Source organism: Canis lupus, chromosome 16 (assembly GCF_003254725.2).
Source record: "Canis lupus dingo isolate Sandy chromosome 16, ASM325472v2, whole genome shotgun sequence".
Lineage (NCBI taxonomy): Eukaryota > Metazoa > Chordata > Mammalia > Carnivora > Canidae > Canis > Canis lupus.
This window is the reverse complement of record NC_064258.1, coordinates 41469807-41488295: the sequence shown is the minus strand read 5'-3', so window position 1 is coordinate 41488295 and position 18489 is coordinate 41469807. Positions and strand designations below refer to the sequence as shown.

The 18489-nt window shown below is 32.3% G+C and overlaps 1 protein-coding gene across 3 annotated transcripts in view; it reads right to left on the bottom strand.

Moving 5' to 3' along the window:
* The window catches only part of MICU3 (mitochondrial calcium uptake family member 3), a 95535-nt gene that overhangs the window by 17109 nt on the left and 59937 nt on the right, over positions 1 to 18489 (bottom strand). For 2 of the 3 annotated variants that reach the window (XM_025471865.3, XM_025472008.3), the window contains 3 exons: positions 16858 to 16929; positions 13713 to 13751; positions 3795 to 3890 (listed from right to left, as the gene is read on the bottom strand). In XM_025471865.3, coding sequence (XP_025327650.1) covers positions 3795 to 3890; positions 13713 to 13751; positions 16858 to 16929 — 207 coding nt within the window. The remainder of the gene's footprint in view (positions 1 to 3794; positions 3891 to 13712; positions 13752 to 16857; positions 16930 to 18489) is intronic. The other variant, XM_025471930.3, reaches the window with a different exon arrangement.

Here is an 18489-nt window from a genome sequence, read left to right as displayed (position 1 = left end):
AACAGACTAGGATAATTTTGAGTAGTGCTCAAAAGACACTATTACTTTCACAATAGCTTTAGGTTGAGGAGACAGACTGCTATAAGAAGAGGATTTAAAATCAGAATGCCTGAGTTCATAATCTTTAGTTTCCTTATCAGTAAAATAGGCATAAAACTATCTATGATCATGGTTTTGAGGATAAAATTAGACTATGAGTTTAAATGAAGCATATAAATGTTAATATTGGCATATAAGATGCTTTGGAATAAAGCATTAAGACCTTTGGGAAAAAAGAGAGATCTATAAACAGTCTTTTGTGATTGTATATAATCAAGCCTAGTCCATTATTATCCATGGAACAAGCTTAAGTAAGTTTGGGAAGAAAATATTTGAGAAGGCATGCCTAATGGAGCACAAGAGCTCTGGAGGTTCCATTGAATCAGAAATCAACATTAGGAACTGGGGTATCTATCTAGAAGCTGGAGGGGTGGAATGTGGGGGAGAGATAAGGTAAATCAGAAGAGAGGCCATGGCGTTTTAGAAAAGTTGCTTACTTCACAAATAAACACTGGTGTGGTGAGCATATTAAGATGATGAGCTCAAAGCCAGTCAAGGATTCTGCCTTTGAATCCTGACTTTTCTCCTTATTAACGAAGTGACCTCGGGGAAGTTAATCTCTCTGAGGATATTATTACCCTCAAGAATAACAACAGTACCTACCTTAAAGTGTTGTTGTGAGGATCTGGTAACACATCTAAATCATTTACCACTAACTGGCATATTGTACATGCTCAACAAATATTATTATTATTTTTGCCAAATCAATATATTTCAGTTGAAAAAGGACTTGACAAGACAGAAAAGATAATAATGTTGAAGCTTAGTGGAAAAAAGTTTTACATGGCACACTATTACTTCTTTTTTAACTGAAACTACATATGTGTTATATAGATCTGACCAAAAAATGCCTTCAAATAAGAGGTCACAGGAACACCCAAAATTAGTGAACTCAGGTAACAATTATGAAATGTTTTCCTTTAGTGCAGTGATGTCCTTTACCTCAAAATCTAACACAGTGAAATGAGATGGCTTTGTTTTATACAGGTTTTCTATAATGACCTCATTCTTTCAGCTTTTCTCATGCCTACTGAGCAGAGCAGATCTTCGTTTACAGTCTTTCATCATCAAAATCTTATTAGACTTAGGTTGCACTTATCCAGATAATCCAGACCCACAGAGGCATAAGTAACAGTTTGACATTAGAAAAAAAAAATTAGAAAATGGAAATGGTGAAAACTTTTCTCTCCCCATTCAATGAAACAGAGCACTATTGGGAGTCATTGAAAACCATACCAGTGTCCTTAGTATCCTAACAGTGTTATATAACTTAAATCACAGGGGAGTTGGGACAAAAATAGAGACTTTATCCCTTTGATTCTTGTGTCCATTGTTAAAATAAAATGAATTCAGGTGTTTTCATAACAAAGCAAGAAAAATCCACAAAAAAATCCCATGGGCCATTTACATGAAAGGCCCTTATCTTTGTTGTCAAATGATTTCATCAAAAATAAAATAGATACATTTACATGGAATTAAAAAGTATGTAAAAATATTACAGATTTTAAGATAATCTTTCAACCTATTTTTACTGATTACAATGGGATAATAATTTTATTGAACTCTATCTAAGGGCAAAGGGGAGGGAAATCAAATATATTTCTAAGCTTTCCTTCTGAATCAATTTGAATCCTGAAATACTTCTACTATAAGCAATTCAATGTTATGGTGGCATTAGTAGTAACCTATAAGGAATTTCAATGAGTTGTAACTCAACTACGGTTAATTTTCAATTATCCTTTCTAAAGTGGGAGGGTAGTAAGAGATAATCTCCAAATAATTATTTTACTTTAGAATACAATGTAAGTTTTGTTTTCTTCTTTCTTCTATCAGATTTACTTTCATGATGTTTGAATCAATTCATTAATTAATTTTGTAATTTATGATTATAGTGTGGATTGATTATAGCCCATGATATGCTAGTAAACTAGCTCTTTAGGAAACAAAACAAAAGCCTGATTTGTAGTGTTTGCCAATTTCTATGGTATTAATACTTCTATCATAGCCACTTTCAAGTACCAATAGGATATTACGGATGTTGAGTTGGAAGACATGTACAGAATTAACTCTAGGAGCCATAAAAGCCAGCTCCAGCAACCTCTGACAGAATGATAAACATCTTTGAAAGGTCTTATGCCTACCTTATAATCTTTGAGTGTATGTAAGAACTGACTAGGCTTCTAATACTAAACCTCCCAAGACTTGAATTAAATTCAACATTGAATTAGTGGATTGTGTCTAATTGTGAGAATTTCGAGCAGAGTTAAATTAGATTACAGATAGGCTGGAGGCCAAGGTGAACAATCTAGGAGGGAGAGAGAGCAGTGATAGGCCTGTTAGTTTGAAGCTAGGACCCAGTTTGTTTCTAGGACTCTAGGGCCAATGTCCCTATTTGCTCTTATTTGTAGGCACTGACTAGTATGTGCCTGCATAAATGATTATAGAATTAAGTACTTCTGAAATATCTTACATGAAACATCTATTACCACTTTATGCCTAAAGAAACTGGTTCAAACCCAAAAGGTGATTTTAAAAGGTTAATTACTGATCATAATTACATCATATTGACATATCAGGGGTAAATTAGAGAAAGGGCAAAATGCTTTATTTATTTGTTTTGGGATTTTAAAAATTGAGCACAACTGACAACATTAACATTTCTAAGTACCTGTGCCAGTCTAGAGATGCCAATTGGAGAAACACTACATACAGATAAGAGAAGTCACACCTGGTTCCAGTTTACTTCTATAGATATTTTTAGGCATAATTTTTAAAAGTCAAACTTCAGAAAACGAAAGGAGAAGCCAGCTTTAAAGATGCAAAGAATGAAAAATATATCTTCGTATTTACTGAAAAGTTCTTTGTGGTAAGACTGATAGTCATTTCTAATAAATTCTTAATAGGATATATGAAATCATGTTTAATGTAGAAGACATATAGTCCATCTTTTAAAATGACAAATCCCTAAAAAAAACAACAAATAAACCCAAAACAAAATGACAAATCCCTAGTAACAGTGGCATGATGAGTGAGTGGTGGAAGTAGTCCACCTGAGTGCAGCAATAAGGTGCATGCCTATGGAATTCCAAAATAATAATAAATAACAGTCAGTCTGTTTTTAATTTTCTATGCACTGGCAACCCAAAACAATGTCAAGTTAAAGTAATCCTCCCTTCCTTGATTGACTGCTCCTACCATACCTCCCTTACTCACTCTTGGTAAGCTACACACAACTAATATTAGGAAATTAAATGTTTGAATCTACCATAACTCTAAAGCATTAGTTGTCTTTTACTAAGTTAGAAGTTTCAACACTTCATGAAACAATGTAAAATTATAAGGTTAAAAGATTCAGTGAAACTATAAAATAGTATTCTCAAATTTCCTAAAGTGATCCTTAAGTTAAAAATAACAATATCTCTTTTTAATTAAGTTGGAAAGTCACATTTTCTACAACAAGCAAGTTGAGACTATTATATTATATAACATAGACTCTTATAGGTGATCTTGCAGCCCCTGCCAACACAGGTGACATATTCAAATATATCATTTACATATAGAAATTATTGCTTTACTGCAGAAAAAGGAAAATATAAAATTATTTTTGGTTTCATCATTATAACTCTAAAATGAAATGAAGACTAGTTTAACAAAATGGCAAATAGTACAGGGTCCTGGTTGAGGTTTAATTATACCTCTGCGAGGTCTGAAAAGAGTGCTTGGCTTGTATTACGTCTCAGTGTATCCCAATAGCTTCTGGAGACAAGTTCCTCAGCATCTGTTTTAAGTACCTGTAGAAGTTTTAAGAAGTACATCTGAAATCTAAAGAATAGTCACAAAGAATGATAATTTATACACTTTAAGTCTCTTCTAGCCAACCTTGAAAAGAAAACACATTAGCTTACCTGTTTTGTTTTCTGCTGCGCACAACAGTATTATATTACATTGCTGGTAAACCCAGGGTATTTTCAAAGGTGTAATGGTATATAAGCACTAGCTGGACATACAATGTGGCTTTGTCAAAAAGAATCACATTCCTCAGCCCTCCCCATGCTGTCTACTGAAACATGGGTAACTTCTAAGAAAGTGTGAAACAAAAACTTTATTCACACCTTATGTGAAGTAAATTCATTCTGAGAGTATTGTGGTAATCTTGTAGCAACCTATAAAAATTATGCTTAATTTAAAAATCAATTATTATTGCCTAGTATATATCATGTTGATGCATCAAAGAATAAAAATGACCACATTCACATGTAGAGAAACAAAATTCAAATCAATCTAAAACTTGTCAAAAAGAAATATGCCAGTTTAGGTTAAACTAGTCAAAGCTACTCAGGAATTTGGTAGGTTTGTCTACTGTGAGTAGATACAGTACTTTCTACTCTATCGCAAGGACAGAACACTAGCTTCTGTCTCAGAACTGGCTAATCTGAAGAAGGTGAAATCATGATTAAGATGTGCAGTCTAATCTTCATATGAAAATGTAGAAGTACAAAAACAAACAAACAAACAAAAAAAAAAACAAAAAAAAAAAACAAAAAAAAAAAAAGAAAATGTAGAAGTACAAGCGTAACTTGGGTCTCTGTAAACATAATTAAATGCAGTTTCTGTCAGGATTTATCAGAGAAGATTTCACAGGGTCTCAGGCTTAGTATTCTGGTTCTTGTGAGAAGAAAATGCTGCCTGATGTACATAGGAGTGAGTGTCTGATGATGAAGAGAACTTTTATTTTTGTGTGTTTATTTTAAGTCTGGTGCCACTAACAAAACTATAATGTGTTTAGGAGTTATTTCAAAAAACTAAGCTTTAATTCATTATTATTAATTAGAAAAACACTGCCTACTGCCTATATTTTAATAAAATCTTAATAATAAAGTATTATTTTGCAGGAACCACTTAGATAAATGTAGAATATTTATTACAATCAGTGTAAATGCAGCAATATGTCAGAGAATCTACTCTTCACACCCTCTAGTAACAAAACAAACTTTAACTAAGAGTTATAAGCAAAGTAAAATTAGCTGAATTCAGAACAAAGTTCATCTCTTTATATAAATATATTGTAGAACCTCAATAAATGTTAGCTAGATTGAATATTCTGAAAATATTATCTCAATATTTTTCAATGTGGATACATTTTTTATTGTAAATGAAAAGGTTAGTATATGATAAAGAAAGGGGTTGTTAAACCTATCGGACTAGAAAATCAGGCTGACCACACTACTATTTGGAGGTTAACAGGAATAACTGATTCACTTTGTAAAGTAATGCCTCCTTCCTTCTTCCAACCCTGGTCACCATCACCACTCACACACACACTCCCATATGCACACACACCAACATGGATGACATCAGAAGGATGTTTACAAAATATTAAAGGGTAAAAGTAGTTTGACAAACTATATTGATATGGATCTCTATAGAAAAAAATACACTTTCTGAGCATAGAAGTAAATATATTCGAACATGATGATTATCTCTGAATGGTGAGATTAAGATGTTTTCTTTTTAAAAATATTTTAAGAATGTATATTTACTTTTTTCAATTAAAAAAATCTTATTTAGAACATAACAGCTTAATAGTCCCCTCTGTTGAAAGCTTTCACACTCAATATTTAGGTCCAAAGATTAAATTATGATAGAATACATAACTGAGTTGCTGTAACTGCTGATATATGGTTTTTTATCCATGCTCTTTTAGATTAGAGTTTCTGAGAAAAGGAATAATATTCTCACAGCAACTACTGTCATTTCTATATTAAGGGGAAAAAAGCTCATATATCAGTGATTTTCTTGGCATAGTCATAGATTCCTATAAACGTGTCTCTTCAGGAGCCAGTATTTAATTTTTTAATGATTTAGCTGATGAGAGTAAATTTTCAGAACATGCAAAACTAGTGGAAAAGCTCAATATCAGAAAAATATAGTATTTAAAATAAGCTTAAAGTAGCAATGACAATCAGAATAGATTTTATAGCAAGAAATGCAAAGCAGATACAAAACCAAAGTATCTGCCTACAGACTAAAGAGAGACTGAGAGGGGAGATGCCCAAATATAACTAACTGAGCATTGTGATGGTTATGTAATAGACATTATGATGCTCTGATATGTAAATATGGGAAAATTTGCAAAGAGTTCCTTAAGTCTTCTTCTCAGGGTCTTTGATTAATACATGAACTTTAGGCTTCCTTACTAGAATGTTAAGTCAGTTGTAGACTTTTATTAAAAGAGGTAAAAGAAGACATAGATAGTTCAGAAGAACTTAAAAAATGAATGGCACAGGCAAAATGATGTCTCAAATGTACTGTATTCTGTAAGTATGACACATTTTTTGCCGAGGTTTAGAGTCTGTTATTAGTAGAGTTTTGGTCAAGAATTCCCTATGCCTTTTTGGCTGAGCTAAAGTAGGAATTCTACTGAAGACATTAATGACAGAAGGAAATTAATGATGACATTAATGATAGAAGGAAAGAAGGAGGTATGATCTGAAAAGTTCCTAGGCTGAAACCCTAAACCCCAAGGTGATAGTATTAGGAGGTGGGCCTTTGGGAGGGGATTATCAGGTCAAGGTGGGGTGGGGCAGAGCCTTCATGAATGGGATTAGTGCCTATAGAAGCCCAAGGGAGTTCCCTTATCTTCTTCCACCACATAAGGACATAGGGAAAAAGTGCCATTTATGAGCCATGAAGTAGATCCTTATCACGCACCACACTGCATCTGCCAGTTCCACGATCTTGGACTTCCCACCTTCCAAAACAATGAGAAATGTTTGTTCTTTATAAACCACTCAGTTTATGGTATTTTTATTATAAAAACATGAATTGACTAAAACAGAAGGAAAGAAGGAAGAAAGGAAATAAAAGAAGAGAGACAGGAAAGACGGAAGAGAAAACAAAGTTAGGAAAAAAGAAGACTGATTTCAAGAAGGGAATATTATCACTGTGGTAAGCAGAATAATGGCTCCCTGAAGAGGTAAATACCCTATTTACAGTTAGTATCTGGGAAAGATTATACTCAGAGATTGGGCAGGCTTGGAAAACAAAAACAAAACAGAAGCCCAGAGAACCAGAGAGTAAACTGTCTTTACTATTAGTGATGCTCAAAAAACACATACACAAAAATTAAAAACAAACAATAAAAAAATTTGTATAATCTGTGCCATTATGACAACTGTGGCCTGGAAAACTATAATCTGAGACTTGTAATTTCAAGTTACATAGAACTGCAATTTTCCACAGAAACACACACACACACACACACACACACACACACACACACCCTTAACCCAGTCAGTAATGAGTCTCCACAGACACATTCCAACAAATACATGCTCAAAATACAAAATTACTAAACACAGAAGAGCATAAACCACAAGTGAGAACCAACAGAAACAAACAAATAAACAAAAATAGAAGACCTGCCAACTTCAGATATTGAAATTATTAGGTATAGAATATAAAATAAGTTTAATAAGCTTAAAGAATATGAAGCTGTATTTGAAAGGATTTTTTTAGTAAAAACAAACTACCAAAAATTAGTTGGCTGATCAGAAAAAGAACTAAATAAAGCCTCTGGACATTAAAGATGGAACCACTGAAGCTTGGTATTATATTACATGTAGCTAGAGAGAAAATTAGTGAACACGAATGTAATATGAATAAGTTATACAGAAATGCAATGTGATGATAAAAATATGGCAAATTATTAAAGAAAAGTTAAGAAAAAGTTGTACACGTAGAAGACAACATGAATGTCTATGAAAGTTCCAGAAAGTAGTAACAGATAAAATGGTAAAAAGACTATATCCAGAGAGATATTGGCAATGAATTTCCAAGACTTAATGAAAGAAAACAATACCCATACTTGAGAAGCCTGATAAATTTCATGATAAATAAAGGCCAAAAGACAGATACACTGTAGTAAAATTGTAGAATACGAAAGGAAACAGAATCTTAAAAGTAGGTAGAAAGAAAAACAAGATTAAGTACAAAATAATTAGATTCAGAGCTGACCTTTCAATTTCAATAACAGAAGCCAGAAGACTGGAATGATATAATTTGCTGAAAATAAATATCAAACTACAATAATATATCTAGTAAAATTATCTTCCCAAATAAGGGCACAGATAAATAAAGATAAAAAATGAATTCATAGAAACAGAACAGATTGGTAGTTGCTAGAAGCAGGTTGAGGGGTAGAGGAGTGGATGAAGATGGTTAAAAGATACCAACTTCTAGTTATAAGATAAGTAAGTCCTGGAGATGTAAGGTACAGCATGGTGACTACAGTTGATATTGTACTATGTATTGGAAGTTGCTATGAGAGTAGATCTTAAAAGTGTTCATCAGAAGAAAAACAATTTGTAACTATCTGAAGTGACAGAGATCAACTAAACTTACTGTTGTACTCATTCTCTAATATATATACATATCAAATTATGTTGTACACTTTAAACTGATATAGTATTATATGTCAATTATATCTCAATACAACTGGGAAAAAATAAGGGCAAAATAAAGTATTTCCAGAAAGAACATCACTTGAGGATATATATGTTCTGAGATTAATATTGTAAAAATTAGGAGAGAAGGAGATTAAAAAGGAGATTAAGAAATGGTAAATATGTAATTCTTTTTTTTTTTTTTTTAAAGGTTTTATTTATTTATTCATGATAGTCACAGAGAGAGAGAGGCAGAGACACAGGCAGAGGGAGAAGCAGGCTCCATGCACCGGGAGCCCGACGTGGGATTCGATCCCGGGTCTCCAGGATCGCGCCCTGGGCCAAAGGCAGGCGCCAAACCGCTGCGCCACCCAGGGATCCCTAAATATGTAATTCTAAACTAACACTGATACTATATACTTAAGAAATCTAGTTTCTGAGATTTAAAAAAAAAAAATTGTATAACCTCAAGTATCCCTGCCAGGAGAATGAAAGACATCAAAGCACTGTAAGACTATTTTTAAGGAAGAGGTGAAGATAGAGCCTATCTAGTGAGAGACTTGATTATTTTAAGTATACTTAGTATTAAAATTTCAAGAATAACTATACAAGAAATAGAAATATAATGAGTGTCTTCTAAACTAATAGGAAAATGAAAAGAGTAAAAATAAATCTTAGTTAATTCAAAAGAAAGGTAAGAAAGAAGAGTATATACAATGGCTAAAATCCAAATAAATTAATAGTCACAATAATGTAAATTGATTGGATTTGTCAAATTAAAAAGTACAAATTATCAACCCATATAAAAAAGAACCAATAAAATACACAGATTATATGCTTTAAAGAAGACATATCTGGATATAAGGAGAGAGGCTGAAAAGATAGATCAGACTTCTATTAATGACAGGATAGTAAACAGCACTGACCTTCTCACTGACAATAACTGAAAAGGTTGGGCAAAATATAAAAGATATCTTTTTAGAAGTATCATAAAGACATTATTTGCCTCTGGTACTGTGTTGATTGCTGGTGTGGTGGGTGAAACTGCTGGTGCCTTAGTACAGTGACAGCAATGGCATCAAAGACAAATCATTACGTTCTATGTAAATCATTACATTCTTCAGTTCCATATACTCACATCAAAGAAATTTACTTAAGAATGTACTTGCTAAAGAATAAAACTTACAATTTTTAAAATTAACCTTTGAGCACACATATTTTTCATATTTATTGTGATGAAACTAGAAACATTCATAAAGCACTTCTGTCTTCTGAAGTATGATGGTTGTCTTGAGAAAAAAACATTAGTGCAAGGGTTTGTTTTGCAGGATGAACTAGTCATTTATTTAATGAACTGTCATTTTTACTTGCAAGAACAACGGCTAGAGAAACTGTAGTGATTCAGACTTTGGTAGCTGACAGGCACTTTTGTGAAAATGAACCAAGTGAGCCTGTCACTTCAAGGCCAACAACTGATAGTATTTGTTGCCAAAATAACAGGTTGCAACAGGTTGAATGCAGAAACATCTATGAGAAACAGCTCTCTTCTATTAAACCAGACATTATAGAGATTTGCAAAAAAATGTGAAATACCATTTTCTTCACTACATTTTTAAACTTATTTTTCATAAAAAATATCTGTCTTGTGAATTTATTATTTCTAAACAGATTAATAAATACTTTTAAATTTCTCTTTTAATTTCTAATGTGATAAATATAGATGCAACCAACATAAAAACTCTTTTGGGTCCTCTATACTTCTCAAGAATGTAAAGGGATCCAGAGAACAGAATGCTTGAGAACTGTTGTTACAGTAAAAAAATTAAGTGAACTAGGATTTGATACAACAGTGCATATGAAACTGACAATCCTGATGGTTGTGTCAAAGAAGCAAGAACAGAAAAATTCATATAATATTATTCCATTTGTATGAAGCACAAAAATGGGTAAAACTAATATTGTGGAGGATGCATTAAGTAGGTGGTAAAACCCCAAAGCAAAGCAAAAAAGTGATTTATATAAAAGTAATGATTGTGGTTATCTTTTTGGAGGAGAAGGAGGGATTATGACTAGAAAGACCTGTGAAGGGGCATTTAGGGACATGGCAATGTTTTATTTATTGATATATATGAGGGTTAAGCTTTTATTATTCTTTATTTTATATTTATATTTTGTTTGCAGTAAATTTCTTTTTTTTTTGCAGTAAATTTCTGAACTAAAAAGTATATTTTAAAAATAAGAGAAAGTTGCATCATTATTAGAGTAAAAAATAAAATAGAAATAGAAATATATAAAATATTAATAAAAATAAAGTTGATATATTTATTTTGACAACTATATTGATTTTTAGGCAAAAAAACATTTCTAGAGATCTGCCTTCTTATATCAGGCAATAACAACCCTTCAAAATATATAAAAAATTTAAAATAACAAAATTTTAAGTAGAAATTAACAAGTCTATCACTGTAATGTATACTTTAACATACTAATTAACAGATCAAGCTGACAAAAACATTAATGATACAGGTTTAAAACCTGTATTAACATGTTTGGTCTTAACAATATAACCCTATACCCCCAGTTGGAGAATACACATTCTTTTCAAACACATTGTTTTAGTCCATAAAACATGTCTTAACACATGTTGAAAACTGTATAAAAATTGGCATGTTTTCTGATTACAATAGAATTAGGGTAATTAGAATAATCTTTAAAACACTTAAAGAAATCATATGGGGCATTTCAAAGTAAAATATACTTGACTCTGCACTATTTATTCTTTTGAATTTTTTATACTTATTTTCATTGCTGTGGCAAGATAATCAATAGTTGAATATGAGAAATATGGGAAGAATCACGGTTGTTTGCAACAGAAAAGGCTATAAGGTAACTATCTTCATAGATATGAAGGAGAATGTTCAACCTTACACTCTACCAAGAAATAATCTGACATAATACAGGCAGAAGCTCCTGTAAGAGTGATTAAATTTTCTAACAGGCTATTGCGGAGGCCACAGAACCTTTCTATAGTCAAAGTCAGGAGGGTCCCTACCTTTCCTGAATGAACTTCAGGAAAGAACTAGAAACCAGGAACTTCTTCCTAATAGTAGAATCTTAGGTTATATTCAGCTCCAGGATCTGTATTCGCATTAGATACTTTGACACTACAGTTGATCTACAATTTTGGAAACCAGCACATAACTACCAGTTAATATATAACATTGTACTAATATATCTGTGCAATATGGATATCATGGTATTTCACATAAATTTTGGGGCCAACTGAATTTTTTTCTAATTTTAAACAAGTTTCCCTTGGTGCTTCCATTTTTAAATTTTTTAAAATAATCATCCCCTTCTGAACAAAAAATCATTCTATTAGAGGGAAAAAAAAGTCAGTATATATAACCAAGTAAACCCTAAGGGAGTTGAAAAGTCATGTAATCCATTTAATAATAAGATGGTATCGTTTAAAATGACATCAAGTTATATCCACTTAAAATATGTTTTATATTCTTAGATGGAAAAATTATGTCTTCAGTTAAATAATAAAAATAAACAAACATTACCACAATAAAATGTAAAATCATATATTTACTTTCCTATTAAATAAGCAAACAATATAAATGAAATAGGCAATTTAAATCTGCTTAATATTATTCTCTTACTGTCTGAGTGACTGCAATTTATATATGTAAATTAAACTAGAGCTATGTTAGTACCTGTTTCCTTTTAACAATAATACTCTGGAATGTATATGTTTAATAACTGCATAATCATCTATATGAAAATTATTTGCATTTAAAGGAAAAATATAAAATGCCAGTTGGAAAAATGGGTCATGCAATGACACACGAGATTAGAAGATTAAGTAATAAACTCACAAGTATTATTAACATTTATTAAGTGTTGGAGGGCATATGGCATTATAATCAGATTTTCATTTTATACATTCTTACAAATTTTTGCAATGATTAATAGAGGAACATTAAAATCTTTAAGAAAATGGCAGACTTTATCTAATGGAAAACAGTAGTGAATTTTGCTGTAAAAGTTCAAAGTAATTGTAAGGTATCAATTATGTTTCAGTCATAAGGGTCTCATGGACTTGGCTTATTCTCCAACGTGTTCTAGGTCCATTCCTTGTGACTGAAGCAAGATAACTTGGGTTTATTTTTTGCTGAATCATTCTCCAATGTATGTTCAAATCTAGGACAGAGTTAATTTTATTGTTTGGAATTTTGATTAACTCTCCAACATAGGAGACAGCATACCTGCTTGTAGAGTTGGACACTATAACACTTTCAGCAGGACACTGAGTCAGTAAACCTGAATTCAAGGGCTTCTCTCAGAGGGAGTTTCTATAATTTGAAAGATTCTTCTAAGTGACTTAAGGATCCTGGGGAAATTAAATGAACTGTGCACATTTACATACAAAAGGGGCTATGGCCTATTCTCAGTTGTTTAGTAGCTGGGCTAACCAACAAGCTCTGACTTTCCAGGAAGAAGGAAAGAAGAAGAAACCTTAGCATAAGTATATCTGGAAGATCATTTGCAGGAACTCTCAACTTTTTCAAGAAAAGAAGAGTCTGAAAATCATAATCCTCTTTGCGAAATAACATGATACACTGATACATTAAACATATCAGGTATCATACCAGACTTCTGTATATACCACAGGCAGTATCCAGGAATCAAAAATTTTAGAAAAATTTTGCAGAAATACTGATGACTAAGAAAAGTCTATCTATTAATATTCTCTTTATTAGAATTGAGAAAATACTATAGCTGATGGAAAGATCTAGATCTTAAAATACCTGTGTTCTGCAGGAGCATAGCCTGAGAATCTGCTCCATAATTTGTACTTAACTCTTCAAAAACTGCTGAAAAATATAAAATTTTGATTATTTTACCAGAGCTTCTGGCTGTTGTTCACTCAGCTTTTCCTTATTTTAATCTAAAGTTAAAAATATACAATTGCTCTGTAAATTTTATTCTTCTCATAAATCTAGGAAGGAAATAAAAATTTTGGCTTGGCTGCACCTTATCATATTCAATAAATTCCTAAACATTCTCAATAGCAGATATAGCTGTATATAAAGAAATAGCATTATAAGTATAACAGGTGAGGGCTATTTACATAAAGAACATTTAAAGTATTGTACATACACTATTAGTAGGAGAATGGTATCCATAAAGTTGAAGACGCTGACATAGAGCACAAAGGGCCAAATGAAGTGTCACATTTCAGAATGAACCCAAGTATAGCAAAAGAAAAAAGAAAAAGACGACAAAATAATCAATTAGGAAGGGCAAATCATTATGCTACATTCTATATAGAGCACACACACAATACAAGTGGGATAAATGTTAAAGATGAGTAGCAAAGTTTTCAAATCTCATAATTAAATATTAAATGAATCTGTGCTCATTTCAACCATTTTCATTTTAACTTTCTGATAGAACTATTGCTTTGAGTAAAACATTCCTCTGAAGTACACAGTTCCATTTAGACATGCTTCAGCAATTCTATACGGGTTAGGGGAAAAATCTAGATGTAGCAGCATGGCAGTGGAAATGGTATGAGAGATCTGCAGTGGAATCTTGTTCTATTTTTAGTGCTGTGATCTTAGGCAAGTTAATGAACTTCTCTAAGATGGCTTTCTCATCTGCAAAACAGGTATGATACTTACCTGGCAGAAATGTAATGAGGACTACATGGGAGTAACATTTATAATGGATATAGCACAGAGTGTCTCAGAAATGTTATGTTGCCTTCTTTCCTTCGGAAGCATATACTGGTAAGTGGCTACATGTTTTAGCTCATTTAATCCCTGTAACGATCACATGTGGTCATTACTACTATTATCCCCATTGCACAAATGAAGAAACTGAGGCACAGGCAGGTTAGGACCTGTTCAAGGTCACCCAGATAATGAATGACAGAGCTAACATTCAGACTTTGAAAATCTGGCTTCTGAGCCTGTGCTACACTGTCTCCCTAATGAAATCTATATATTTTCACTATAAGCCAAATATCAACTGTTTAAAAACTCAAAAATCTCATCAGTTCAGATTTGCATTATTTAAAATGTGGCAATAATCAACAATAAGTTACCTCTAATTATCAATGTTGTTAAACATAATAAAAATATTTGTAGAGAGTTTTACTGTCTTAGAATGCTGTTTGTTTAGTTCAGAGGCTGTACTAAAAATTATTTCTGAATTGTTTTAAGGAATTGTTTTAATAGCTAATTATGTAAGTAAATTTCAGGTGCACTAATTAAACTGTACGATAAACACCTATGAGAACCTGTGCAGATCAATGTCTCTAGGAAGCATTTCTTTACATATAAGCAAATTATACAGTATATTACTTATAAATTATTTTTGTTTTTTAAAACAAGTTTCCTCCGTATATTTACTAGAGAATGCTTCACTGACCTATATACATATAAAATTATACAACTTAGGGTATGCTAATATAATTTAAATTTCATAATTCAGATAGACTTTCCCTAATTAATCCAAGTTAGCGAGGTTTTATTGTATCACTATTATGAACTATTTGCATTAAATCAGCATTAACTTTACCTAAACCTCAGAGCCCAGCTTTGTGCTGACAGTGTAACTTTTCCCAATATGGGTTGTCTGCTATCATGTCTCCTTTTCCTCTCTCCCTTTGTTATTTGATTTATGTATTTTAGTAAATGTTAAAGATTAGAACAGTATTGTGTTTTTCCTGAAAGATCCATAACTCCTTTTTCAAAGTAGCATAAATAAACAAATAAATATTCTGAAACTAATGTAAAAATTGTTTCAATTATGCTTAAATTAAAAAAATTAAATTTCTATCTACCACTGAAATATAATCTATTCTATCACTGAGGTATATCAAAAGATTAATTAACATAGTTCATGTTTTATTAACAACTTGTTTATCCAGTTAAGTATATTTAATCTATCAAAATTAAAATAATTGCTTACTCGTTCAGTATGTTATCTACAGAAAACAAAATTTCTGAAGGTATTTAATTCTCCATTGTTGTTTGCTAATACTCTAAAAAATGGCATTATGGGGTTAATTCCTTTGGGATTTATTGATTATAATTTGAAAACCATGAGACCTGAATTAGACAACTTGAAATGCTCTTTTTAATCCTTGGCTAACATTATAATCAGCTCTTTGATTTTTTGAGTGTCTTCTATAAGCTTTGTCAATTAGAATATTGGGGGTGGCTCAACAAATATTGATAACTATATCACAGTCAAAAATCCTATGAAAAATAGGTATTTCACATCCTGATAATCTGATTTTATTAATATAAATATAAATACACACTTAATCTATTAGGATTGAATATGGCACCATTTGCTACAGATAATCCATGTTTTTAAAAAACTTATTACATATCCTTACAACAATGAAAATAATAAAAAATGTTGCAACTCTCTGAAGTTAATTATTTGAATTCCAAGTAGACCAACTAAACTACTGTACAGAGCCACTAGTTTGCAAAGGAAACAGTTATCATTTACATCTCAACAAAACTGTGTTTCTGCTATCTAAGTAAGTACCAGATGAAAATACGTTATAATGGGTAAAAGTACAGTTTGGGAACTGCCCAGGTTAGACTCCAATCTTGGCTTTTCCATAATTACAGATAATAACAGAATTGTTGGCAAGTTAAATGCATGCAAATCATCTACTACAGTCCCTGATAGTAAGATCTCAGTACTTGTTTGTTATTTTTATTATGTGAACCTAGGATACTATCAGGCTGAACTATATGGGACAAAGAGAAAACTGGTAGGAAAATGGTGGGAAATGTTGCTTAACTCTACCTTCAGAAAAAGTTGAAAACATTACTCATCCGTGAAGAGCCTGTATTTTTAAGAATTCAAAGAAACACTATTTCCTTGTTTTTGCTTCCACATTCATATGGCTATAGTGCCACTAAATTCACTCACATACATAATTAAATCTTTGCAATTCACCTTTAAATTTTTTCATGCATAATGATCTGTATTCATCTATTATATGATATACCCTTCAAATCTCATGGTTAACAACAATATGGATGAAAATGATATAATGAGTGTGATTACAGACACAGATGTTTAATATCAATATTTGATATAATATTGATACAGATGCATATAAATCTGAAGCAACTTTTCTATGTAAGAACTTTAGGAAGTTTTCCTGAAAGGGACAGCTCCAAAGTTACAGACTTTAAATATTCTTTCTCAACAAGAATAAAATAATACTCAGCTAGAAAACCCACCTTAATCTACTATAAATTATTCTTACCAGCATTGCACGTTTTTCTTCATCTCCTTTTGTTTCTCTCTTTTCATTTTTTTTCCTGAATATCTCTTGAAGCTGAAAAAGAAAGTGATCACAAATAAAATATCCAGTGAGTTTCTTGGTACCTACTTACCACTCTGCTATGTATATATTCTAAAAGAATTAGCTTCATCTACCAAGAACATTAAAACTACTATAGATACATTTTCTGATACCAATTTTTTTTTTTCCTGAGAAAAAGAAAACACACCCTTTGCAACTGGCAGCCTATGGTTCAGTTAAATGTATACAATTATACCTTTATCTCTAAGACATAAAGACAGGGAGTCTGTAACACAAATAAGAGATGAAGACTACTGGGGTATAAAGAACACTGGAATAGAATTCAGGGACTCTAGGTTTGGGCCCATCTTCTGTCACATGCTAATTTTATGATGGTGGACAGTTCATTCATCCCTTACGAGGCTCCAATGTACTCATATATGAAATGAGGATGCCCTCTAAAGTCCCTTTCAGGTAACTGTACATTGTGGTGGAAGCATGCGCTCTGCATATAACCCCCTGAGTAAGTTACTCTAATTATTCAAGGGATTGTTTTCCATTTTGGGAACATGGAGATAATTCCTTACTTCAGAAGAGTATCTCTTTTCTCCATTATTACTGAGGTATAGTCACAAATCTTGTAAGAATGTTGTGCAGAGTAAATATTACAGACAGTTACTCAGGCACATTGCCTGTCACATAGTAACCACTCAAGACATGTCAGCTATATTATCAATGGTATTATTTCCTCTTTAAAATCCTATTTTATGGGCAGCCTGGGTGGCTCAGAGGTTTAGCGCTGCCTTCAGCCCAGCGTGTGATCCTGGAGACCTGGAATCAAGTCCCATGTCAGGCTTCCTGCATGGAGCCTGCTTCTCCCTCTGCCTGTGTCTCTGCCTCTCTCTCTGTCTCTCTCTCTGTCTCTCATGAATAAATAAATAAAATCTTTTTTTTTTAAATCCTATTTTACAAATGGAAGCCTAATCCTCTATCACAGCTTTCTGGTGAGGTTGCTGTTCTTGGCTGTGTAACTTGAATAGGTTTTTTTTTTTTTTTTTTTTTTTTTAATTTATTTATGATAGTCACAGAGAGAGAGAGAGGCAGAGACACAGGCAGAGGGAGAAGCAGGCTCCATGCACCAAGAGCCCGATGTGGGATTCGATCCCGGGTCTCCAGGATCACGCCCTGGGCCAAAGGCAAGCGCCAAACCGCTGCGCCACCCAGGGATCCCCTGAATAGGTATTTTTAGCTTGTTTCATTTTGTATGGCAATACTTGAAAGTCAAATAAAATGTAATATCTCCCAAGACAGTAATGACATAAATACAGTACAAGATAAAAGTTATTAATAAATATATTTATTTTCATACTTTTTCTTCGTGTAAAGAGTTTTTATAGCAAAGGTTATTAATAAACATTTTATAAATAGGCAAGAGAATCATAGATTTTAGACCTCTATGAGGAAGTAAGCTCAACTCTACCCCCTGCTTTCAGGAATTCTTTGCTGTTTACAAATAAAACAAACAAACAAACAAACAAACAAAAAAATGACTTACAAAGGCAGCAGTATAGCCACTCCAAAGAGTACATTGCA